This window comes from Nicotiana tabacum, chromosome 12 (genome assembly GCF_000715075.1).
Source record: "Nicotiana tabacum cultivar K326 chromosome 12, ASM71507v2, whole genome shotgun sequence".
Classification (NCBI taxonomy): Eukaryota; Viridiplantae; Streptophyta; class Magnoliopsida; order Solanales; family Solanaceae; genus Nicotiana; species Nicotiana tabacum.
This window is the reverse complement of record NC_134091.1, coordinates 49,877,566-49,903,606: the sequence shown is the minus strand read 5'-3', so window position 1 is coordinate 49,903,606 and position 26,041 is coordinate 49,877,566. Positions and strand designations below refer to the sequence as shown.

At 39.7% G+C, this 26,041-nt stretch overlaps 1 protein-coding gene across 1 annotated transcript; it reads right to left on the bottom strand.

The window, feature by feature from the left end:
* Positions 1 to 5,102: 5,102 nt before the first annotated feature.
* Positions 5,103 to 5,510, bottom strand: LOC142167152 (uncharacterized). The gene has a single exon (XM_075227312.1). The coding sequence runs from the start codon at positions 5,508 to 5,510 to the stop codon at positions 5,103 to 5,105; it is 408 nt and encodes a 135-aa protein (XP_075083413.1).
* Positions 5,511 to 26,041: the final 20,531 nt, after the last annotated feature.

Sequence of the window (26,041 nt, the reverse complement as noted above, 5' to 3'; positions counted from 1 at the left end):
ATAATTAAATCATCCAAAAATGCTTCAATACATAAAACAAGAGTTATAATCCACAAACAATCATCAATACATCAAATCCATCAAACCCTAAAGAGAACTACTCCATAGATGTGGATAAATTCATCACACATATGTTTAAAGTAAAGGAAAACATAAAACGATCGAAACTCGGGTCTTAAGTGAGGATTGGATGATGAAATCCTTGTGCTTTTGCTTCTCCAACTCCTCCTTAGGTCTCCAATATGTAAAAAGTCTAGGAAATAACATTTTTCATGTATTTATACCAAGTAAAAATTGCACAGGCGCGCCACATGGGGCGACGCTCCATGCAGGACATTAGTGGGGAAATCCAGAGAGTCGTTTTTGATAGGCAGCATGAAATTGTACACGCGCGGCGCCCCACGCGCTGCCTCATGGGCTGCAGCAGTAGGGTTTTCTCAGAGTATAGAATTTTACTTGCTTTTTGATATCCAAATGTGGTTATTGACCCCCGAACGCGATCCCGACCTAATTCCTTGGGCTTTTACTCAAACTTCAAAGCTCCAAATAGCTCGAATTCATTCTGTAACATCTACACAGCTCAGAATCACTCTTACATGATATAAAACACACAATAAGTGCAAAACACTATCAATTAAAGCTCAAACCTAATAAAGTGTAGTAAATTAGAGTGCAATAAGCGATTAAAACACGAGACTATAGCCTACCATCAATATGATTACATGATGATTTTCTGAAGAAGGTCTCATGCATGCTCTGCTTTTAGAAAGCATGAAGGAACACCAGAGACTTGATATTACCTCTTTGGGCCTAGGGTTTCAAGATTCAGAGGTTTGAATTTTGTGATTGCAAAGGGAATTCGCCGTAGGATTCATGGACTTCAGGAGGCAAGAGGTGATTTCAGGTTCCGATCTGAAAGATCGTAATAGAGCTCAGGCGATTTGAGATTTCATCTTTGGGTCTAGGGTTAATCTTTGAGTTTTTGAATTTGTGTGATCAAATGGGAATGAAATCGGCGAGATTCACGGATTTAGAAGGCAAGGAAGATGAAGTCTCTGATCGATTTGTGACCTTGCACTAATTTGTGAAGGTTTGTGTCTGATTGAGCCCGTGAAATTGAGTGAAAAGAGAGGGGAAAGGGAAAGAGAGGCGGCCAGGTCTTTGAGTGAAATGATTAGGGTTTGGGGAGGGAGTTTGGTTGTCTCTGAGTTAAGATAGAGGGATGCAATAGGAGCCGTTGGATCTGTTGATCAACGACTTTGATAATTAAGAATTTAGAAATAATTTAGATGGGGAAAGTTGGTGACCGTTAGATGATAGGGTTTGGACGACTGAGATTAGGTCTCTGGGGAACGGGTGTTTAAATTAAAAGAGAAAGTAGAGAATAAGTGTGAGCCGTTGATCATATGGATCAACAAATCAGATGTGGGTGTGTTTGTTCTGTGAGTTGAGAGTGAGGATGACATGGTGTGTTGCGATTGGTGTAGATGGGGTGGCATGGATTGCCAAAGTGAATAGATGGGGGCCGTTTGGGTTGGATAATTCCGGATTGGGCCTTGTATTTGGGATAAAAATCATTTAAAAGATATCCAATTTGCATTGGATTCAAGAATAGCAATTGTGGACTTTTTGGTCTTTAATCCCTTTTGAAATTAAGTTAAATAAACTTAATAATTTTCAATAAAATATAATAAAAAATTATAATTGTTAAATACTACTAATTATTGTAATTAATTAATTATTTGTAAAAATACTTCACTAGGACATTAATTTTGAATTATTGAAATGGTAAACTAATTCACTATTTTAAGAAGTAATTTATTGAATTAATTAAAGAACTTACGTATAGAAATTACTTTAATAATCCAAAAATAGTAAGCAATGCCCACCACTAGGTTGGCTGTCCCCATAGCGTTGTAATTCGGTCTGCTGCTAAGAAAACATTCCACGCTGTGATGGTTGTTCCTGCAAAACAAATGAAATATACGGATGCCAATATATTGTAATACAAAATATATTATGATGCGACGTAAATGATGCAGGAATTATGATGCCCAGCTGCCGACGAGCCTTATTTGGGATTGAGATGATGGGATACTTGATCTTGACTCGATTTGTTAGTCGGGCTGTGTACCATTCCACAAATGTCAGAGCATTTGAAAATTGTCTCCGCTTGTTGGGAAAGCTTGATTGGTAAAGTGCGTCTCCACTTGTTGGGAGATCTTTGCACTACGAAATGTCTCCGCTTGTTGAGAGAGCTTGAATTATAAAGAGCACCTCCACTTGTTGGGAGAGCTTTGTACTGAAATATAAAGTATTGTCCATTCGGGAGTGATTGATAAAAATCATAATCATATATAAAGCTGCATGTCAAAACGTCAAAACATTCAAAGTAATAGTAAAGGAAACGAAAGCATGCCCAAGATATACTCTTGACTACGAAGCTAGGTTTTGGCCATCGATTGGCAGGACATTGGTAACGTGGTTTACGATTGTCTGTCTCGGTGTCCATGATTGATGGAGCAGTGTTGCGAATTTCTTTTGCTAGCAAAGTTTGTAGTTTGCTATATACAAGGCTCCAGTTGGCGAAGCCGACGTTCGATTTGTACAAGGCGCTCCGATTTGATTGAGCGGATGGTTTTCTATATACAGGACTTTGATTGGTGAAGCCAACATGCGATTTGTTCAGGGTGCTCCGATTGATTGAGCAGGCGGTTTGCTTTATACAAGTCCTCGATTGGTGAAATCAATGGTTCATTTTGTACAAGATGCTCCGATTAGGTGAGCAGATGATTTTCTATGTACAAATTTCCGTGTCAGATGTCTAATTCCGAGGCACCGGCAGAGGATTCAAGAGTTAGCTTTAGCTATACTAGAATATTTTAAGTAAAAACAAGGAGAGATAATCTTAGGCAAGTTGTGGATCCATCATCTGCCTCAGTGTGTTCCTAGAGCTTCCCTTTTCCCTGTTGACCATGCACTCAAAGAAAACTTCTTAGTGAGGGAGGGGGAGGGAGTTGGTTTGTGCCGACCATAGTGTGGGTTTTCCCTAGCCTTTGACATGATTGCGCAACAAAGTTCGGTAGGTGGAACAAGTTACTGTATACACACATATATATATTTTTAGAAAAAAAATTGAAAATATTTGTTTCTTTTAAGGCAAATGTCGTTGTTCCGGATTATGACATGTTACGAAAGGTTATCCACATGCGAACCTATTCCTTTGAGAATTTTGTCCTGTTGATGTCGATCTTCCGTGACGTCTCAGACAACACGACTACTTGCTGTTGTGACTTTGTCAAAATTAGAACTAATGCATTACAAAGGCTTTCCCAAGGTTATGACCGAACCCTTACAGGTTGACTACGTATCCAAAACGAAATCAGGTCTGAGCGTAGTTTGTGGGATGATGATAAAATACGATGAAAATGCCCGAGCCTGACTCAGGCAGCTTATATATCCAAAACAGAATCAGGTCGGAGCATAGTTCGATTACAACAAATGCAAAATGATGAGACTAAGAATGAAAATGGTTGAGTCTGACTCAGACAGCCTACGTATCCTAGTAGAATCCTACGTATTGCCCGTATTCCCACAGAAGATGACTGAATCCGATGAGGATTGCCTACGTATTCCTTTCTAAGGAAATCAAGTCGGCGTAGTTCCTGAACAACATACAAAAGTGATATTTTGTTTTTCTATTACAAAAGAAAGGGGAGAGAAACCGAACCCTACGTGGGTTTCCTACGTATCCTTCCGTGGGAAGTCAGGTTGAACGTAGTTCTGTTACATCAAAAACCCTAACTCTATTTGTCTTCATGAATAGTATCTCTTGATTGCATCTGGGTTGATAGGCTTCGTTGTAACTCTTCCATCTATTTCTTCCAGGATTAGAGCTCTACCATACAGCGCTCGGTGAACCACGTAAGGACCTTGCCAGTTTGGTGCAAACTTTCCTTTGGCTTATTCTTGATGGGGAAAGATTTTCTTCAGAACTAATTGCCCCGGTGTGAATTGACAAGGCTTCACCCTTTTATTAAATGCACTGGACATCCTGTTCTAATATAGCTATCCATGGTAGACTGTTTCCATTCTTTTCTCATCAATGATCATGAGTTGTTCTTGCCTGACCTGTATCGACTCTACGTCATCCAATTTTGCTTCTTGAATGACTCTTAAGGACTTTATCTAGACTTTTGTGGGTATCACCGCTTCAATGCCGTATACCAACATGTATGACATTGCCCCAGTGGATGTTCTTATGGTAGTATGATAACCTAATAAAGTGAAGGGTGGCTTTTTGTGCCATTGTCTGTGATTGTCCACTATCTTTCGTAGAATCCTCTTGATATTTTTGTTGGCTGCCTTGACTGCCCCATTTATTTGCGGTCTGTAGGCTGTGGAATTGCGGTGGATGATTCTGACCTTCTCACAGATTTCTTATCACGAGGTCGCTATTGAGGTTAGAGGCATTGTCAGTGATGATGGACTCTGGTATTCCAAATATGCAGACAATGTTGTTTCAGACAAAATCTTCCAGTCCATTCTTTGTGACGACCTTGTAAGTAGATGCCTCGACCTATTTGGTGAAATGGTCGATGGCTACCAAGATGAAATGATGTCCGTTTGATGTTGCGGGCTCTATGGGTTCAATCACGTCCATGCCCCAGGCAGCAAACGATCAAGGTCAACCCATTACGTTTAACTCATTTGGTGGAACCCGGATGAAATTTTCGTGAATCTGACACTGGTGACACTTCTGCACATAGCAGATACTTTTGCTTTACATAGTCATCCAAAAGTATCCAACTCTAAAAGTTTTCTTGGCTAATATGAACCCGTTCATGTGGGGTCCATACGTCCGTGCATGTATTTCTTTCAACCGTCTGGTCGCTTTAACAGCGTCCACACATCTCAGCAAACCTAAGTCTGGGGTTCGCCTATACATGACTTCCTTGTTGAGGAAAAAATGGTTTGCTAACCTTCTGAGGGCTCGCACCATTAGTAGTATTCTCCGAGTATTCTTAATTCACATGGAAGCAATAGGCATGTTGATCCCTGATTTGTACCTCGATTGGGTCGATGTAATTCTTATCTGGATGCTAAGTTCGCAAGGGTGTCAACGAACTCTGCTCCTTCACGCAGTGCAGGTATGCTAGTATCTTGACATTCTTGGTGGACCATTCTCCTTGGACTTGGTTTATTAGCAAATCAGAATCTCCTATGATAAAAAATCCTTTGATGTTTATGTCGACTGCCATTCTGACTCCAAGGATGCATGCCTCATATTCAGCCATATTATTGGTACAAGGGAATCTTATCTTTGCCGATACTAGATAGTGTTGTCCAGATTTCGAAATCAGGACCGCCCCAATTCCGACTCCTTTAAAGTTTGCTCTTTCATCGAAAAACATTCTCCATCCAGGGTATGATTCTGCAATATCCTCCCCGGCAAATAGTACTTCTTCATTAGGAAAATACGTGGTAAGCGGTTCATAATATGCATCCATTGGGTTCTCGGCGAGGTGGTCGGATAAAGCTTACCCTTTGATATCCTTTTGTGTTATGTACACAAGGTCGAATTTGTTGAGGTAAAATTTCCATTTAGCTAGCTTTCTGGTAGGCATTGGCTTCTAAAAAATGTACTTGAGCGGGTCGAGCCGAGATATCAGATGCGTAGTGTATGCCAAAATGTAATGCCTTAGCTTCTGAGAAATCCAAGTCAAAGCACAACAAATGCGTTCTATCCGGGTATACTTGTCCTCACATGGTTTGAACTTCTTGCTTAAGTAGTAGATGTGTTGCTCTTTTCCCCGGTTTTGTCATGCTGCCCCAACACACAGCCGAAGGCATTGTCCAAGACTGACAAACAGAGCAATAATGGTTTTCTTAGTTCAGGGGGAACCAATACTGGCGGGTTTGAAAGATATTCTTTGAATCTGTCAAAGGCTTTCTGGCACTCCTTAGTCCATTTCGTGGCCGCATCCTTCTTTAGCAGCTTGAAAATGGGTTCACAGATTACCGTGGACTGAGCTTTGAAGCGACTGATTTAATTCAATCTTCCTAGGACACTCATGACGTCTTTCTTGCTCTTTGGTGGTGGTAATTCTTGGATGGCCTTGATTTTTGATGGATTCAATTCTATCCCCTTCCTGCTTACGATGAAACCTAATAGTTTTCCAGTGGGGACTCCAAATGCACACTTTGTTGGGTTCAACTTCAAACTATACCTTCGCAGGCATTCAAAAAATTTCCTTGAGTCGTCCAAGTGCTCTTAACTCCTTTGAGATTTTATGATAACGTCATCCACATACACTTTAATCTCCTTATGAATCATGTCGTGAAAGAGGGTCATCATGGTCCTCATGTAGTTGGAGCCAGTGTTCTTGAGATCGAACCGCACAACTTTATAACAATAGGCTCGCCAAAATGTGGTGAAAGATGTCTTCTCTGCGTCTTCCTCGTGCATTAAGATTTGGTGGTTTCCAGTGAAGCAATCCACAAACGACTGCAGTTCACACTTCGCACGATTGTCGATGAGGATGTGGATATTTGGCAGGGGGAATAGTCCTTTGGACTAGCTTTGTTGAGATCTCGATAGTCCACACATATTCTGATCTTTCCGTCCTTCTTGGGTACTGGGACGATGTTTGCCCACCAGCTTGGATAGTTGGTGACCGTCACTACATTTGCTTCTATCTGTTTAGTCACTTTTTCCTTTACCCTCAAACTTAAATTAGGTTTGAACTTCCAGGGCTTTTGCTTGACCGGCGGTCTGGTAGGGTCAGTGGGTAGTCGATGCGAGACAATGTCGGTGCTTAATCCTAGCATGTCATCATAGGGCCATGCAAACGCATCGACATACTGTCGGAGGAGCTCAATAATTTTTTTCTTCTACTCTGCTTCTAGGTGAATGTTGAACCTAGTTTCTTTAACATCTTCTTCGGTTCCAAGATTGACCACTTCCGTTTCATCGAGATTGGGATTCTTCTGACTCTCTAGTTTCTCAATCTCCTGCGGGAGATTTTATGGCATCATACTCTCGTCATTTTTCTCGTAATCCGGGTCATTGCGCTCAGTGGTTTTGTTACATGTCATAATCGTGGAAAGCAGTTTTTTATTGGTTTGATTACTAAAAAGAAAAACTAAGTATCAATAAAGCAGTAAAACAAAGTTGTGATATTTAAGAAAATGATTCTTTTATTTCATCAACAGGGGAACATCTTAAGCGTTCACAATAGGCAAATGACAAAAGGTTATAGACACGGTACATGCCTCAATTAACCGTGCTCTATTCAAAAGAAAACATTTATAGTTCCATACTACCAAGACTCCCGGCAAACCAAAGATGGACTGGCTGTCCAATTCTGCAGCTCTTCCCCTGGTTCCACATTCCTGATAGTCGGTGTCTTGATGTCACTTCCTTCATAGCATTCTGGTGTCTTCGATGATATCATCTTTAGGTGTTGAACTCTGTCCCGGACTTGCAATATGAGCTAACACAACAACCTTTTTCCCTTTTAGAGGCTGATATCCTATGCCAACTCTTCCTTTCTGCCCATTATATTCAATTGGCTCTGTGATTCCATCTGACTTGGCTCCCAACCCTATTCCTGGCTTGTATCGGTATTTTATCATCTCCCTCACAGCCATCTTGGATCTATACGGTTATTGCATTCCCAAATTTTGTTCAGTATTATCCATCTCAGTAGTCTGCATGATTTCCACAACATGGAAGGCAACTCTGTCCAGTCCTTCAATGAATGGAACAACATACTCCAGATAGGTGGAGTGATCCCACTTTCCGTGAACCACGATCTCTTGGCATCCCCACTCAAATTTTATGCATTGGTGTAAAGTAGACGACACGTCTCATGCTATATGTTTCTAGGGCCTGCCCAACAGTAAATTGTAGGAACAGGAGATATCCATCACATGGAACAACACCGGAAAATCGACTGGCCCGATTTCCAAAGCTAGATAAATTTATATGATAACATCCTTTTGTGAACCATCAAAGGCTCTCACCCTTACGCGACATTCCTTAACTTTTCTCAAATGAATTCCTAACTCTCGCAGGGTGGAGAGCGCACAAATGTTGACTCCTGATCCTCCATCGACCAGCACCCGTGACACCAATTTGTTCCTGCATTTGATAGTGATGTGAAGAGCCTTGTTGTTACTTGTATTTTCAACATGAATTTTGTCTCTTCTGAAAGTGATCATGTTTGCTTCGACTATTTTCCCAATTGTCGCGGCCAACACCTCGCTAGTTATGTTACTTGGTACACTTACCCCACTTAGTACTTTCAACAAAGAATCCTTATGACTGTCAGAGCTCATTAATAGATCCATGATAGATATATGTGTTGGAGATTTTGTCAACTACTCTTCCACAGAATACTCTTCCAATACTTGGCGGCTTCTAGGTCTGTTATATTCCTCCTTGGAATTTGTTCTCTCCCCAGGTTTCCTTGATTGACATCTTCAGGGGCGTAGCATCTCCCATACCTAGTGATATCATGGGCTGCGACATAGTCTGTCATTTTAGCCTTTCCTTTTTGCTGGTACGTTTAAGGGATGGTTTTGTACTCATGATCTTTTTCGTCCTGAGTAGCATCGGCAAGTTGTTGCGGATAGGTTTGAACTGTCACTGTAGGCCTTAGTTGTACTGTAATGATTGGAGCCTTTTGAGGAGGGATCCTTGTGGCTTCTGCATTCCCTATAGTGATAATGTTTCCCTTAAGGTCATATTCTTTGTCTAATGTGATCATGTTAGCTCCATGCTTTCGATGATTTGGACGTGGGTTGCGATTCACATTAGGTGGTTCCAGAGTGAATTGAATGGCTCTGCTCTTGATCAAGATTTAAATTTCATTTTTCAACTTGAAACAGTCTTCAGTATCGTGCTAGGGCACATTGGAATGATATACACATCTTTTGGTGGCATCAAAATATTTGAAGGGATACTCAGGAACCCTTCCCTAGATTGGGTGTATAAATCCTTCTCTTCTCAACCTTTTGAACAATTGGGTAAGAGGCTTAGGAATCGGGGTATAAGTTCTAGGACCCCTCTCTTCAATGTTGGGACGAGGGCGTGGTACATAAACAGGTTGGTTCTGATAAGTAGTGGTTGGGACATGACCATATGGTCGTTGTCAATTTTGGTTGTTGTTGGCTCGAGGAGGATTGTATTATGGTTGATGGTGGTAATATGACTGGGTATTATAGACTGGAGCATAAGTGCGTGGTGGTGAGTGGTTGTTTGTGGAATAAGAGGTGTTTCCATGAGGTGGATTGGTTTGGTAGTTAGGGACGACTCCTGAGACCTCCTCTTTCTTCTTCTTTTCTCTACTGATTGACCCTGACTGGATGGCCTTGCTGGCCGCTTGCAGTGCTGCCATGGATTATACTTTACCAAACTTTATGCCCTCTTCTAAGAAATCTCCCATCTTGACCAGCTTGGGGAACTTTTGACACATCATTCCCATCATTTTTTCAAAGTATGTTCCTTCCTAAGCTCTGATGAAATACTTGGTTAGCTCACTGTCATCAAGCGGAGGTTGCACCCTGGCAGCCTCCGACCTCCACCGTCGTGCATATTCTTGAAATGACTCGGATGATTTTTTTTCTAGGTTCACCAGTGCGAACCGATCATGAGTGATCTTTGTATTGAATAGAAGACTATTCATGAAGTACTCAATCATATATTGCCAAGTTCTCCAATTTTGCGGGTCCTGTCGGGTATACAAGGCGAGTGCTTCTCCCGTCAAACTTCTTATGAATAATTTCATCCCTCACTTATCGTTTCTTCCTACTCCAACCAACTTGTCACATTAAGCCCTCAAATGTGCGTGAGCGTCCCCTGTCCCATCGAAGATATCGAACTTTGGAGGTTTGTACCCTGTTGGCATATCCAAATCTGGATGAATACACAGGTCCTTATAGTCCAAACGTTCACTTCCTTGGGCAACTTGGAGAGTCTTCATTTGACTTCTCAACATTTGCAACTGCTCAGATACTGACTCTTCTTCCTTACGCATAGTTGTTCTCTCCATCTCGGCGTATTGATCAATCTCATAAGGCACCCTGACCATGGCAAGTGCTGTAAAGGTAGGTTCAGAAATGACATATATAGGGGGAACGTACCGCTCATGGGTGGCGGCATGTGCCACAGGTACGTACTGGTTAGTGGTGAAAGTGATTTAGTCACGAGGAGGGGTAGTTGCATTAGTGGTAATAGGCGGGTTCTATGATGTCTGAGTGTATTGTGGCACATAAGGAGTTTGAATAGGGGGATTTGGTGGGTTAACAGAGGTTACTGAAGGTATGACTTGAGTAGTGGTAGTTGAAGTTGGGGTGTTGTTGTTTTGGCATGATATGGAAGGAAAGTGATCTGGAAGTGAGTCCAAAGAAGGGAATCTAGGTGGCTGAGGAAGTGTTGTCAGGGCCTAGTGCGCCATTTCTCTGATATGCTGTACCTCTTCCTTTAAGGACTCCATTTACTTGGACATCCTGGCCATGCGTTCATCATTCCTAATGTTGTCTTTTTTCCCCGATCGCCACGGGCTGTCGGCTATGACCAGAGCATGTTCAGTTGGGTCTTCTACGGTTGACATCTTTCCCTTTGACCTTAGATTGTATGGTGGTTCCGCTAGTTTTGTTCAACACAAATCAACTTTCTTTTCTTTTCTTTTTGGGGATAATAATAAGGCAAAGGAAAATAAGAAGAAAGAAAAGAAAAGGAGCAAGAGTAAGTTTCTTCATTTATCCGAGAAGGAAATCACACAAAGCAGATAATTCGTGCATTAGAACAAGCGCGTTCCTAGAATTTGCGGGGACCTCTCATTGCCGGAGGTAGGCCTAGTTCGTGGATATTTGACAGACATTTAGACTTGACACATTTAGATCTAAAGCAATCTATTTTCATTTATAATTTGGACTAATACAAGTGGGAACAAGGGTTACATCATTGTTTCATAGAACTGCATAGGCTTGGACAACTCGCTTTTCTGGAAAGAAAAAACTAGGGATGAAGGTACAAAGTGGGTAAAGAGGGGGAAATCAACCAATTCTAATATCCATCCCCTGAGTCGTTTTATGTGACCTTCTCTTCTTCTGGCTCCTCTTCCGGATCCTCCTCCGGGTCTTCTACAAACTCCTCCTCATCATCGCTAAATTTAGACTCCTCCCCCAGATCTTCTTCTGGCTCTATGCTTGACTCTATCTGGATGCACTCCACTACCCGATCATCATCTTCAACAGGTAGCAACATATGGTCAATGGATCCTGGGACCACCTGGCGATGCATTAATATGGTCACAAGATAATCCGGGAGGGATATCATGATAAATTTGCAAGGCAACCACTGCGTCCTCTAACCAGGCTATACCCCCTCTGCTTGGGAGGGTCAGTTCTTCTTCTTCATTAATCCAGACGTAATACTCTGGAGTACACCATGAGTTTTGACCCATAGTCATTGTCACCAGGTCATTCCACTGTTCTTGCAATCTTTTAATCTTGGGAATTACATATGGCCATTGTACTCATCCTCATACAGTGTCGTCCTTGTCCACAGAGACATATCTTGGATCATCCCGAATTGTCTAAGGACCCGCAGGGGTGAGTATGGCTGAATGCCTTCCAGTCCGATCAACTCAATGAAATACTTCTGACGAGTCCTCAAGATTGCCCTTCCACCTAACCAAGAGAGGTTCCAGTTGATCCATTCTCCTGTCAGATTGGTCAGTGTTTCCCTCCATTCTTCTTGCCCATGTGGGGAGATCCAATGTCTCATTCTTTCATTGTGGCTGCGGATCATATTGCTGACACCCACAAATAGTCGATGGTGGCCTCTCGCTGGAAGAAGTGTTCAATAGTGCAAATCTGAATCTGCATGTTACAACCCTTAAATAAAGCGTAACCTCGTGCACATGCGGACAAAGATCTCAGTATCTCAACTAACACCATCGGTACCAAAGTAGCTTGAAGATTGTCGTGGAAGGTTGCCAGGACCACTAGTAGCAGGTTGATATTGATACGGCCCTTTTACCATGGAAAGAACAATAATCCCAACAGTGCCATTGCGAAAGCCATTGGCCTCAGACTCCCCCACGTCGCATGGTCACATTGAATCTCTTCTGAATACCATTCGTAGCTTTTATGGTGCCCAAACATGTCGAACATATGGTCGAGGCTCACCCATCCGTCCTCGATACTTCTGAGGCTTCTGCTACTGGTAAGTACTAGAGCATCCAAAAACCGATAACCGGGCATAGTAACTGGAAATACTGGCTTTCTTCTATTGAACGGCAACTCCGAGAAACTTGTGACTTCTTCCAATGTCGGTACAAGCTCACAGTCGGCAAATTTGAACACCACCTTGACTGGATCCCAAAATTCTATCAATAGGCGAGTGATCACCCTATCAGTTTATGTTGTGCTCCCATTATGATGCTAATTTTAGTGATGTTTTTTTTTGTTGATTTCCATTTTCTGAGGTGGGTAAAAGAAAGATATTTGGGTAAGTGTTTGCTTCGGATCGTTAAGTGTCTTGTCATGTTTGTTTGTCTTTCTACAAAAATTATGTCGTTGGGTACATGACCCGTTGACATCAAGGTGGCTTCCTAATTATGTGTCGGTACCAAGGACCGACTCACCTAAGGTTTATGCAGTATGGCCTATTTTACTAGAGTAGAGTGTTTCCTACTTTTGAATTGGACTAAAAGTTGCAAGAAGTTATGTCAATTGACCTAACAAAGCCATTCTTTGAAACTAAAGAGTTTTGAAAAGAACGTTCGGAGGGGTGTAAAAGACAACCCTCGTGTGGAATTGTGTGTGATAGTGTACGGCCAAGACTCGATTGAAAGACATGTGATGGCCGTGTATATAAAGCAGTAACAAACAAGGGTGTGGCGACAATAAGCTTGGTGATCATAAAGAGCAAATAATTATAAAGAGCAAATAAAGCATGTAATTGCAATTTCAATTATGATCAAAGCAACGTATAAATAAATCTAGAAGACAAATTAGTCTAAGTCTGCTAAGGTCAAAACCTAAGTGCGCATCCCTAGCAGAGTCGCCATGTTGTTGCACCCTATTTTACACTAGTCTAGACAAGATCCAACTTATGGTTTCTTTGTTATTGACGAAAAAGAGTCGCCAACTAATATTTAAAGTTATACTAGGGTACCTGTTTAACTACTAAGTTATGTTCATTGTAGGTCTGCAAACCGGTGAGATTATGGGTAAGGGTTTTTGTTCTTCTAAGAGGAAGGTGTTAGGCACCCCTTGAAATCTACCTGAAGTAGCTCCATAGTACTTAGACTAATTTAAAGGACTTGGTTATTTATACTATGCTTAATTATCACTAAGGCATGGCTCGCTATATACTAAAGGGAATGTGTATATGTAAGATTTAAAAATAGTATGGGATTATAAAAGATATATTGGAGGCTAAGAGAGTTTTGATAGTGATTTATATTTTAAAGCTTGAATTAATAAGTCATGAAAGTCAGTACTTTGAATAATAGATAATAGAGTAATCTTAAGAGTTGTTTGTAAGAAAGATGGTTTTCAAATGTACCCTGGTTCTTTCAAAAAATCTGAAAAAGCGAGTCTTTGGAAAATCATTTGAGACTGTCTATTACTGATTTTTTATGAAAATCTGATTTCATTCCTTGTCAGTAAAAATCAATGATTATTTCCTAATTTTCTTTGGAAAGCGAGCTGCCATTCTGATTAAGGATATGAGCTTCAAAAATCTTTAAGAAAAAAAGCGAGTGTGCAATATGAAAAGTTATAATTAACAGGAGGCGAAGATTAATTACTAGCTATTCTTTTAAAGTCCTATATTAATTAAGGTTTGTCTAAGTTTCATGTGATACTAGAGCATGGAAGTAAAGTACATAATCCAATATATGAGTGTTAATACATGATTATGTAAATGCGATATGACAGCAAAGGCAATAAGCGAAAAATAATTAAGGCAATAAACTAAGCTATAGAAATAATGGGAACTAATGAAGGAGTAAGGGACAAGACTAGACTCTGAAGATTGGGCCTTAATAAGATAGGCCCAGCAATTTGAGAGGTTTGGCTAAGGCAAGACTGGCCTCTTCAGAGATGCAGCTAGGCTGGTTTGGGCCTGAGTTCCTTAGGAATTCAGCAGGCCCAAATGTGTACATGTTCAAAAGAATAAAAGAGGGTTATTAGAAACGTTCCCACATTCTCAGCATATTCAAATACACATGACAAATATACAGATAAATAATTAAAACAAGAAACTAATCAATACTGTGGAAAATTATATTAATGTGGTGGCTTTACTTAGCAAATAATCTACATTGAAAATCTTTTATTTTCATTAAACATTAAACCCCTAAAGAACTAAATGTGTCAATAAAATAAGGGTTAAGGAGGAAACCCCACTCAAGGTCGATGCCCCCCCTTTGGATCCCCCGACACTTCAAAGTTTTCAAGGGACTCAAGGCCCAGGGCAATGCTTGTGCCGGGAGGGTAGCCCAATCTAGAGTCGGACCCCACTCTCAAATACCCTTAAACACTAACAACCTGTTTTCGTTACAGGTTTGAATGCCAATGGGTCCTTTCCAATGCAAGTTAAATGCTAAAGCATTACCTACCATAAAATATACTTTCCTTCCTAACATAAGAACATATAGTCTATACTAAATTACCATACAAACATGTATTCATATGAATTCTAAAGATCTAATTCTGAAAGTCATACATGTGAACATCAAAAACATCCCAAACATGTTACAACCGTCCAAATTTAGAGTAAGGCAATACTCCAAAGAAAGGTAAAGCTATACACCAACAACCCAACATATATAGAGGTTTCAAAGGTATTTATGGCATGATCAATTTTCTCAGTAGGACCACTAACATACAGACTATAACAAGGAATTCTTAAGGATCATGCTCCTAATAGCATTAACTTCAAGTAAAATCAAGTTCAGATAGTATCAGCAAAGATCCTTATGAGACTTTAGGGATTAGACTTGGTTTTAAAATTATCAAGAGAGAAAAGACTAGGAATCCTTACATGTTTTGAGAGTTGGATCAAGTAAAGTTATAGACAAGAGATAAGCATTACATCAGGACAAGTTTTAACTCAAACTTAATTCTAAGTTAGCACATAGATACAAAGATGATCATGCTTATTTTTTACAAGTTATCACTTAACTAGGGAAGAGTGACTGGATTCTTTAAAAGATAAAGATGTATGCAAGTCCTTTCAAAGATGCATGATGACTCTAAAGGTAAAAGATAGGATGTATAATACTAAATAAGCATGCTGCTGGGGGTGTTGACTAATCAAGAAAACAATTAAGTTCAGTTTATCCAATTATGAGTCTTTATAACAGAGAGAAAAGAATAGAATCCTAATCATATTATGAGAAAATATGGATTATCCTTAACAATGTGTACAATATGATTACAGAGTTGAGAAAATAGGGGTTTAGTTCAAATTATATCATGTTATCAGAAGCAACAAGCAAATAAGCAAAAGAAAGACCACAGCAACAACACTCTAACAGTCTTAAATAAAGAAGGTTGCATATGAACACTTAGAATTTTTGCCCAAGGTTTAAAGGGATAGAGATATAAACTGAAACATCTTAAGGCTCATTCAATCATTGTTATCAGAATATAGGTTCAACTTCAAAATCTCACAAGAAACAAAGGTGCAACATTCAAGGAATGATAATGCAACAGACAAGGATAAAGGTTACCGCATGTCAACAAAGCTTATAAGGTTCATGTGAACATGAACATATAACAACTTAAACATGTAGACTGTTGGAACTCAGGAAATAAGATCAACAAGAATCCATTATGGTTTAATCAACCATCATTTAAAGACTCATAGCATGACAACTAATCACAAGTAGTCCTTAAACTAACAGAGCAGAAATATTAATATACTAAACACATTACAATGATTGCAATGTACAGAACCTAACTTGGCATACTTGTATCATTCAAAGAAAAGAACAAAAGGGAAAAGTGAGAGAGGTGCTGACCTTTTTGAGAGCAGCAGACCAAACGAAAACTCCTTTAATCTTTTTAAGATCCTAGAACACTCAAGTTTAGACCAGTGATAGTACTCAGCAAAAAGGAAAAAGGAAAACAGTGAGATACCAAAGGCTAAACTTCTCAGTGTTTTTTGTGTGTGTATCTCTTCAGTGTTAGATTGTTGGTTCGTGATTATCTCTTGTTAAGCGAGAGCATTGAAAGCCCTTTTTTATAGTGGCATTCAATGCCTTAGGGTCGTAGGATTCAAACTAAGATAGTGGAAGATGACTCACGATAATGATGATAGAAAATCGAGTGAATATCAGAAGACGGGGAAGGGGGGATTCAGTATTGAGTTTACCTGAGTGGAGGGTAATTGGTTCTTGAAACTTTAAATCAAGGGACAAACCCTAAAAACTAGAGGTCATTGGGTTTGACTTCTAGGTATAGGATTCCGTGATGATTTTTTGAGGAAGGTTCCATGCATGCTCCGATTTGACAAAGCAATAAGGTACATCAGACACTTGATATTGCGTCTATGGGTCTAGGGTTTCAAGATTCAGAGGTTTGAATTTTGTGATTGAAAAGGGAATTTGCAGCAGGATTCACGGACTTCAGGAGGCAAGAGGTGATTTTAGGCTCCGATCTGAAAGATCATAACAGAGCTCAGGCGATTTGAGCTTGCATCTTTGGGTCTAGGGTTAAGCTTTGGGGTTTCAAATTTGTGTGATGAAATGGGAATGAAATTGGAGAGATTCACGGATTTACAAAGCAAAAGAGATGAAGTCTCTGATCAATTTGTGACCTTGCACTAATTTGTGAAGGTTTGTGTCAGACTGAGTCCGTGAAGTTGAGAGAAAAGAGAGGGGAAAGGGAAATAGAGGCGGGCAGGTCTTTGAGTGAAATGATTAGGGTTTGGGGAGGGAGTTTGGTCGTCTCTGAGTTAATATAGGGAGATGGAATGGGAGCCGTTTTTTGATCAACGACTCTGATAATTTTGATAATTAAGAATTTAGAAATGATTTGATTGGGGAAAATTGATGGTCATTATATGATAGGGTTTGGACGGTTGAGATTAGGTCTCTGAGGGATGGGTGTTTAAATTAAAAGAGAAAGTAGAGAATAAGCGTGAGCAGTTGATCATATGGATCAACGACTCAGATGTCTGTGTGTTTGTTCTTTGAGTTGAGAGTGAGGATGATATGATGTGTTGCGATTGGTGTAGATGGGGTGGCATGGATTACCAAAGTGGAGAGATGGGGGCCATTTTGGTTGGGTAATTCCGGACTATGCCTTGTATTTGGGCTAAAAATCATTTAAACGATAGCCACTTTGCATTGGATTCAAGAATTGCAATTGTGTCCCTTTTGGTCTTTATCCCTTTTGAAATTAAGTTAAATAAACTTAATAATTTTCAATAAAATTGAATAAAAATTATAATTGTTAAATACTACTATTTATTGTAATTAATTGATTATTTGTAAAAAATACTTCACTAGGACATTAATTTTGAATTATTGAAATGGAAAACTAATTAACTATTTTAAGAAGTAATTTATTGAATTAGTTATAGAACTTACGTATAGAAATTATTGTAAAAATACTTCTCTTCTTTTCTTTTCTTTTCTTCTTATTAAGCCGAAGTTCTTTCGGAAACAACCTCTCTACTCCTCGGGTAGGGGTAAGATCTGCGTACACACTACCCTCCCCAAACCCCACTAGTGGAATTTTACTTGGTCGTTGTTGTTGTTGCTGTTATATATAAATTATTTTAATAATCCTAAAATAGTTAATATAATTTATAACTACATAATACTAATACCAAATGATTAATTTTGAAACTAATACTGAATTAATTTGTAGAAATAGGTATTCATTACTGAAAACTACTTTGAAAACATTATTGCAAATTACTAAGTATAAATAAATGAATTTTAAAAGGGAGGTTCAAAATTGGCCGTCAACAGTTGCTATTGATTGAGTTAGTGTTATTTAGCCTTGTTTATACTTTTAAGGTAGAATTGATGATTCAAATATTGATTCATGCCTATTTTGAGTTTGTTCTTACTTGAGAAAGAGGAATTTAGTCTAGGAAAACTTAGCTAACAAGAAATTGAACAAGTTGAGTTATTGATTAGTTTAATTAAAGAATTTGAACTAGAGATAGGGATTATCTAACTTGGACTCATTCTCAATTGCATTTATAGTTACCCATTTGGACTTGAGAGAGATGAATTAAACATAATCACTCCTTAACCGAGAAGTATTGAGTGAGTACTTGAGTATTGAGAGTCATAATAACTCTGATCTACCAAACAAGTATAAATCTACTCTACTCATTAGGTTTATACCTAGGTTATAGTTAAAACCCTAGGCTTTTCTCTATTTTATAAAACTTCAATAACATTTCGATTATTACTTGTTTGCTAGCTTAGTCAAAGTCCTTAGTAGTTTATTTGATAAGATTGATACACATTTTTGAGTGGAAGTTAAATTTAGTTATTTTGAGTTTCTATCATAAGTATTTACCTTAATACTCAATTTAAACTCCATGTGGATTCGACCCTGACTCGCGTTAGGTTTTATTATTGTAGCGACTATTTCATATTCCTTTAATTGGGATGTGAATGGGACGTAATCAATTTTTAGCGTCGTTGCCGAGGAGTTTACAGTGTTAGCTAGATACTTGAGTTTGTCTCTTCAGTATCTTCTTTTACTTTCGTGATTTTAACTTGTTGAAGTGATTTTAGGTTTCAAATAGCGAACAATGAACTTGGACATATGCCATTGGGAGAGGTGGATGGCGAATTGGAACAACTTGATAAAATACCACAAGTTCCACAACAAAACCGCTGAGGTCGTGGGCAATAAGACAATATGCCTCCACCTCCACCTCCACCACCACCACATCCACAAGCGGCACAACATCGGATTTTTCCCCATGAAAGGTATGCAAGTGCCATAGTCCCCCCTCACATTAGAGTGGGCAACTTTGAAATTACCAATGTGATGCTCACTTTGTTTGAGCAATGGGGTTATTTCACTGGGGCACTGAATAAAAATGCTTACAAGCATTTAAAAGGTTTTGTGGATATGTGTTGGGGAAGAAAACTAATAAATAGTTTGGAAGATGCATTGTAGTTAAAGCTTTTTTCCCTTCTCACTAAGGGGTAAGGCTTTGGATTGGTTGGAATGCTTGCCTAATCATTTTATTCATACATGACATGAATTGGCGGCAAAGTTTATTTCAAAGTTCTCCTCCCTCTCAGGCATATGGAAACTTTTCGAGATGAAATATTGACTTTCTAGCAAGAGCCCAATGAACCTTTGCATAAAATTTGGGAGCGGTACAAGACTATGGTGAAGGATTGTCCAAAAACGATATGACCGACAATATGATCCAACAAACTTTCGACCGTGGTATTAATACCAGAATCAATGTGTGGTTAATCAATTAGCCGGGGGCAATTTCATGACAGTACCTTATGCGGGGGCATGTGAGATTCTTGATGAGATGGCAGAAACTTCTTCGGCTTGGTAATCTCAAGCCAATATTACACAAGGTAATCCCAACATGATTCACTTCATAAATAATTACAAGATCATGGGCAAGAAATTGCATAATTGACAACCACAATGGCTTAACTCGCTAAGGCTCAACTTCATCAAACTCAAGCTGCTAAGAAAGTTCATGCTATGGAGGGGGTAAGTGTTTTAGCCAACAAAAAGTGGACTAAAGGTCCCCAATTTTAACCCCGAGAGGAGACGTATGCACAACATGATGGAGGTTACGATCAAGATAAATCTTATCAAGAGCAAGAAGAAGAGGTACTGTTATGACCAAATACACACGCAAGTATACGCGGTCATCAAGTAATAAAGTAGTGAGTAGAGTATCGTTCCCACAGAGACTTATGATTAACTTTTGACTGATTCAAACTAAACAACTTATTTGTTCAAGAGATTTTCATAAAATGTGTCGATGATTAATTAACTACCAAAGAAACCATCAAGCAGTTAAATTACTAGAGATCGACTAAAACACGTAGGCAATTTCGGAATAAATTCAGTAGAAGAGGATATTCCAGGGTCATAGGCTAGCTAACAATCTTATTGTGTTCTTGGCTTAAACTGACTAATTGATTTATTTGGTTTGTTGATTGACATGGTTAATGTTACTCGTAAGAATCTGTCGAGTACTTACTCTCCTATTCAAGCTAACCTATATGTCTATGGAATTAAGACTAACAAGAACGCATTTACACTTCTTGTATTTCAACCAAGCAAGACAATTAGGTATATTTCTATCCTAATTGCGAATCCGTTTACCGATTCCCTGTTCAAGAACTTGCTCTATTTAATGCTATATGCAATCTATAATTCCCACTATCGAGTTCAACTCAAGATTCGTAGATAGTATTTTATTGTTTGCTACGCAGCAAAATAATTAAGAACATAATTAAATAAATAACCCAATATGATAAAATCAACTCATCAATTTAAACTCCAAACGTCAACATTCATGTAACACCCATGACCCCAAGATAATAAGGTTCTTAGCCACTCATATTCATAACAATTATCAAAATAATGTTTTCAAATATAAAATCTATGAATACTAGAAGAAGAATGGAAGAACTAATCAAATCCGTGCTCTCGAGTGTTTTGTACTTTTATTCCTCTCAAAGTAGCGCGCCCCTTTCCAAAATAGGTTTAGGTTTGATTTTATATGAGTTGGGGGCATCTTGGGATAGAAATAATCGAGTACCGGGCGAAATAGGATAAATTCTCATCACCAGCGCCCAGGGTAGCATTGGGTGCTAGCCCTGGCGCTGGGTATTTTAGAGTTCTGTTTTGTGCGCCACAGGTAGCACCCCACGCTGCATGTGGCGCTACACCGTGCACTTTTCCCTTTTCTTCCCATATTTGCTTTAATTCGCGCACCTTGGTCCCAAATTGCCTCCGGATGATTCCTACACATAGTATAGAAATACAACAAATTAGCAAAAATTATTATATTACACATCCAAAATAAACGAGACATGAGCAAAATGCGAGGCAATATACATAAAAATATGCATACTTTAATTTGAATATCATCACCCCACACTTAGACTCTTGCCCGTCCTCGAACAATGGAATTATATCAAAACCCCAAAACGTCCATCTCACTAAGAAAGAGCAATTCAAATTTAATTCAATGACCTTTTGACTATGGTCAATACCGGCAATCAAGCATGGACACACAAATTTCACATTCTTCACATTTTTAAACAAGCCCAAGTATACACAATGCGATTCAACCAACTTAAACAACTATCCACAACCACCCTACCTCAAGAGTCCACTTGTTACCACTAAGCACCCTCAACTTGCGCACTTACCAACAAGAGAAGTTTACAATATTACCAATACGTCATGAGAGAAAGTGCCCTTACCACACGTAAAAGGGTGAATATAGAAGTAGCCCATACGTTCAAATATGCCATTGAACATAAATTAAGGACATCACACAATTGAATAAAATTCGCTCACTCTCACAAAGAATTTCATGTGCATCCCGTGGTCGTACCATAAGCTTTCCCATAATGTACATCTCTACTAATCTAAGCTAGCCAAATATAGAATCCATTAGTACTTTAAGGTTGTAATGTAGGCTAAGGAACGGGTAGGATAACTTTAGAATTAGTGACTAACCCTCCCAAGCACTTTAATACACTAAACTGAAGAATCAAGCACTTTTCTTCCCAACCAATTCACTCACCACAAACCGTACTTAATCTAGCCCTTTCTTCAATTAAGCACTCTACATCCCCACTAGCACGCATTATTGTTTTTACTAGCATGCATTATTAAGATTAGGATTTTTTTTTATATCTACATTATTTGTCTCTTTTTTTTTCCTACACATACTCCATACATTAAGGTTCATCGGCTAGTGGTATTTTTCATGACATTAGTGCACCTTATGAGCCTTTCCATGGTTCCACTGGAAATCCACTTCCCAAATATCTCATCTTACTTCCTTTAGCGCCTAAGTTCCTTCGGAGGTAAAGGTTCAACAATCTCAAATTAAAATACAATAGGATACAGCTAGTAGTATGGGGGCCTAGGAAAAAGTATAAAGGCTCAAAGGGGCTAGCAACGGAAAATTCTTTATTTGTGAGTGACAAGAACCTCTAAGATCAAGCAAGAAACGTCTATGTCATCTCCTAGACTAGCACAACTTAATGATTTCTCTTCGATTAACATACGGGGCAAGTTCTAGACTACACAAGATAGCACAGAATGCCACGAATCCTTACACACACATTGCACATAACACTGAGCTTTTAAATCGAACTTTAATCCCTCAAGAAAATTTTCCAACAGATTAATCATCGGGAAAAGTCCGAGCTTTTTCTGATGTTTCTTTGTTTTTTTTTCTTTACTTCTACTACTAGCTAATTAGACTATATGAGTTCTAAACTAAGCTAAACAAATAAAAATAATTATATAATTACAGTTCAAGGAGTACTCCCCACCCCACACTTAAATAATGCATAGTCCCCGATGCATAAACAAATTAAAAACAAAGTAAGGTGGAAGGAAAGAGTTCGTTGCTAGTCGGATTCCTCCTCCTCAGAATGCCCACCAACCGCAGCTCCGGGCTCATCATCATCATCTGCTCCTAGGGGCACCAAAGCCATGGTCCCCGTTTCTTCATCATCAATCTCATCCTCATTATCGGATCCTTTGTAAGTGTTCTCATCCTTAGACGGGTGAACAGGACTACCTGGTGCAATTCCCAACATCTCCTTGAAAGAACTAGAGAGATCATTGATTAGATACATACGCTCCTCATCCGACACCCTTAGCCTGCTCATTATCACATTGAGGGAACTATAAAGATACCTGTTGAAGTTTGCGTCCCTCTTATTCCTCTCAACCGGGCTTAGATTTGACGTAGACTCCAACAAGGATGTAATGTCTAGAAATGCCTTTGGTGCCTCCGCCACCTCATCATAGCCAGGGTACTCTGGTACCCCCACGGGAGAGCATGTACTGCGTTAGGAGGTTAATAAAGAAGAACTTTTTGATCTTTCACTCAAAACGGGTGCAGGCCATCTCCCCTAGCATGATCTCACCCACATTGATGGGTCTCCCAATCATCAGAAAAAATACCACACACTCGAGCTCGAGTGCATTCACTATTGTGCTCAACGGGCATCCATCTAGCTTGCATGAAGTTTTGCCATACCTTAGTAGTTTTGTTGAAGTCGAAGTGGATCAACTCAAGGTGGGAATCTCCTTTAGTCAGTGTCCACTTTGTATTAGAATCAATACCACAAAGAGTGTGACGTATCGCCTAGTAGCTTGGGCATTTGACAAACTTTTGTAGCCTCCATGGGTTAGGGCTATCAACTCCCAAAACTTCGAACAAGGACCGTCTATCCATTGGTATCTCCTTTCCACGAACCCATGACATGAACAAGTCCCCGTTCCAATTGGCATATAGTTCTCACACCATGCATAAATTTACATGGCCCGGGAACTCCATGAGCTTGACCATCTTCGTTTCTACTAACCGAGCAAGCACATCCGGGAAATGCTTTTCCAGAGCTTTCACATTAATCCCTATTTCAGAGACGTTCCGCCTATATGGCACAAAGTCCCTATGCCATTGGATGGCATCATCATGAACTAGATCCAAATGAGTCCTTGGTCCTGATGGTGCCTTCTTCAACCCGCTAGCAACCTACTTTCCATTAGCTTGACGGGAAGAACCTTCACCTTGCTTATGTTTTTTGCGATAGGGAGCAGTAGTGGAGGACTTTCCCCACTCTTTTTCCTTTGGCAGCACTGTCACGAGCCATAGCAACCTACTGACAATAAACATGAATGTGAGAATGAATTAAGAAATTCGACAAGGCCATTGTGAGAGGCAAAGATGACCCCACACGTAAAACCGAAGGCTACACATAAGCTACTCACAATAGTGGTTCAAAGTGCACAAAAGTTGCACCACAAGGTGATGGGTAATCAAGACTTCCCCATGCCACTCAAGTCAAGTAGTCGAAAGTGGCCATGACTTAGCCGTAGTGCAAGAAAGCAATCCTTGTGGCCAAAATACTATAATTAGTATAATACACTAACTACTTCTAACAAGAGGCTACAAGATACATTCCACATGATACAAGGTGTGGGTAGTGTGATTATGGTAGGGTGACACGGAACACGAGCTTTGGATTAAGTAAAACCACCCCCAAACATCCCACACTTTATCCAACATCATATATAACTACACTCGGCTACTCATACTTCGCCGGTGTTCAATTAACTCTTTCAAGAATTTTAGCAAACACATTGTGGGCATCAATTTTGTTTCTCTTTTTGCAGCAATGGTGGAACAAGGTGTCCCTCCCAATTTTAAATGAAGTAGAGGTAATTGTAGTTTACTACTTCATATACAACATCACAACCATTGTTTGCAACCATTTTCGTGCACATAAGGGACCTCCACCATAACAACATAACATGTAAAAGAGACCTAGGGAAGTGGGGGTCGTTTGAGAAGGGGGAGGGCATTACCACACTAGAAATTACTACAATACAAGAAAAGAGATAAAAAGAGAACATACCTTGGAGTTGGAGATGAAAACAAGCAAGCAACAATGGAGAATTAGAGAGAGGGAGAAAGAACGAGAGATAGAGGCGGGCAGAGGCGTGTGTTTAAGAGTAACAGGGATAGAGAAAGTGCAGTTTTGGGTTAGAGTTATTTTAATTTAGATGGGGGTTTGGGTTATTGGGTATGGGTTAGTATTTGAGTGTAAGTAGGTAGTTGGGTAGGGTTAATGGGTGTTGGGTCGAAGGAAAACGAAAAAGAAAGAAAAATATATATATTACCTTACTTTGTGACACCCATCCCAGCGCGCCACGCAAAGCCTGGGCTGGGGGCTGTGATCTATTCTGGAAAGTGCGCCCCAGGCAGCGTGGGGCGCTGGCCTGGGGGCTATTTGGCCGAAACATGTTTTTTTTTTAAAAACATCCCTCTACTCGAACACTTAATACATAGATTATACACACCCCCACACCATGCCTGCCTTTGATTTATATACCACAAAGAAAACAAAAACTCTAGTCTACTCTGACTAAAAAAAACAAAATCTAAGCTACGAAAGCATTAAAAATTGGGTAGCCTCCCAACAAGCACCTGATTTAACGTCGCGGCATGATGCAACACGTTTATCAAGTATCGTCCAAGTACACCGAAGTCTTGGGACGTGCAATGTCACCACCCCAATAATATTTTACTCTCTTCCCATATACTAAGAAGGTACCACTTGAACTCGTGTCAGCAATTTCACCGCTTCATAAGTCTTCACACTAACCACTTCCAAAGGGACCGCCCATCGAGACTTAAGCTTTTCGGGGAAAAGCTTCAACCTCGAATTAAACAAGAGAACTTCATGACATGACTCAAACTTGCGATGTTGGATGTGCTTATCATGGGACCTCTTGGTCTCTTCTTTATACAATTTTCCATTTTCATACGCGTACAATCAAAACTTATCAAGCTCGTTGAGCTGTAACAACCTCTTCTCGCCGGCTAAGTCCATATCCATATTTAGCTTTTTAGTTGTCCAATAGGCTTTGTGTTCAAGATCGAAGAGCAAGTGGAACACCTTCCCATAAACTAACTTATACGGAGAGGTTCCTATGGGGGTCTTGTATGTTGTTCGATACACCCATAATGCATCGTCAAGCTTTCCAGCCTAGTCCTTCCTATTTTCCACTTACCGTTTTCTCTAGAATTTGCTTCCCTCCTATGTTTGACATTTCTACTTGACCACTCTTTTGTGGATGATAGGCGGTGGTAACCTTGTGCTTAACTCCATACTTTTCTAGAACGTTGTTGGAAGCTTGTTACCTGACTTAGCTTTGACGTAGACTCCGGCAAGGATGTAATGTCTAGAAATGCCTTTGGTGCCTCCACCACCTCATAATAGCCAGGGTACTC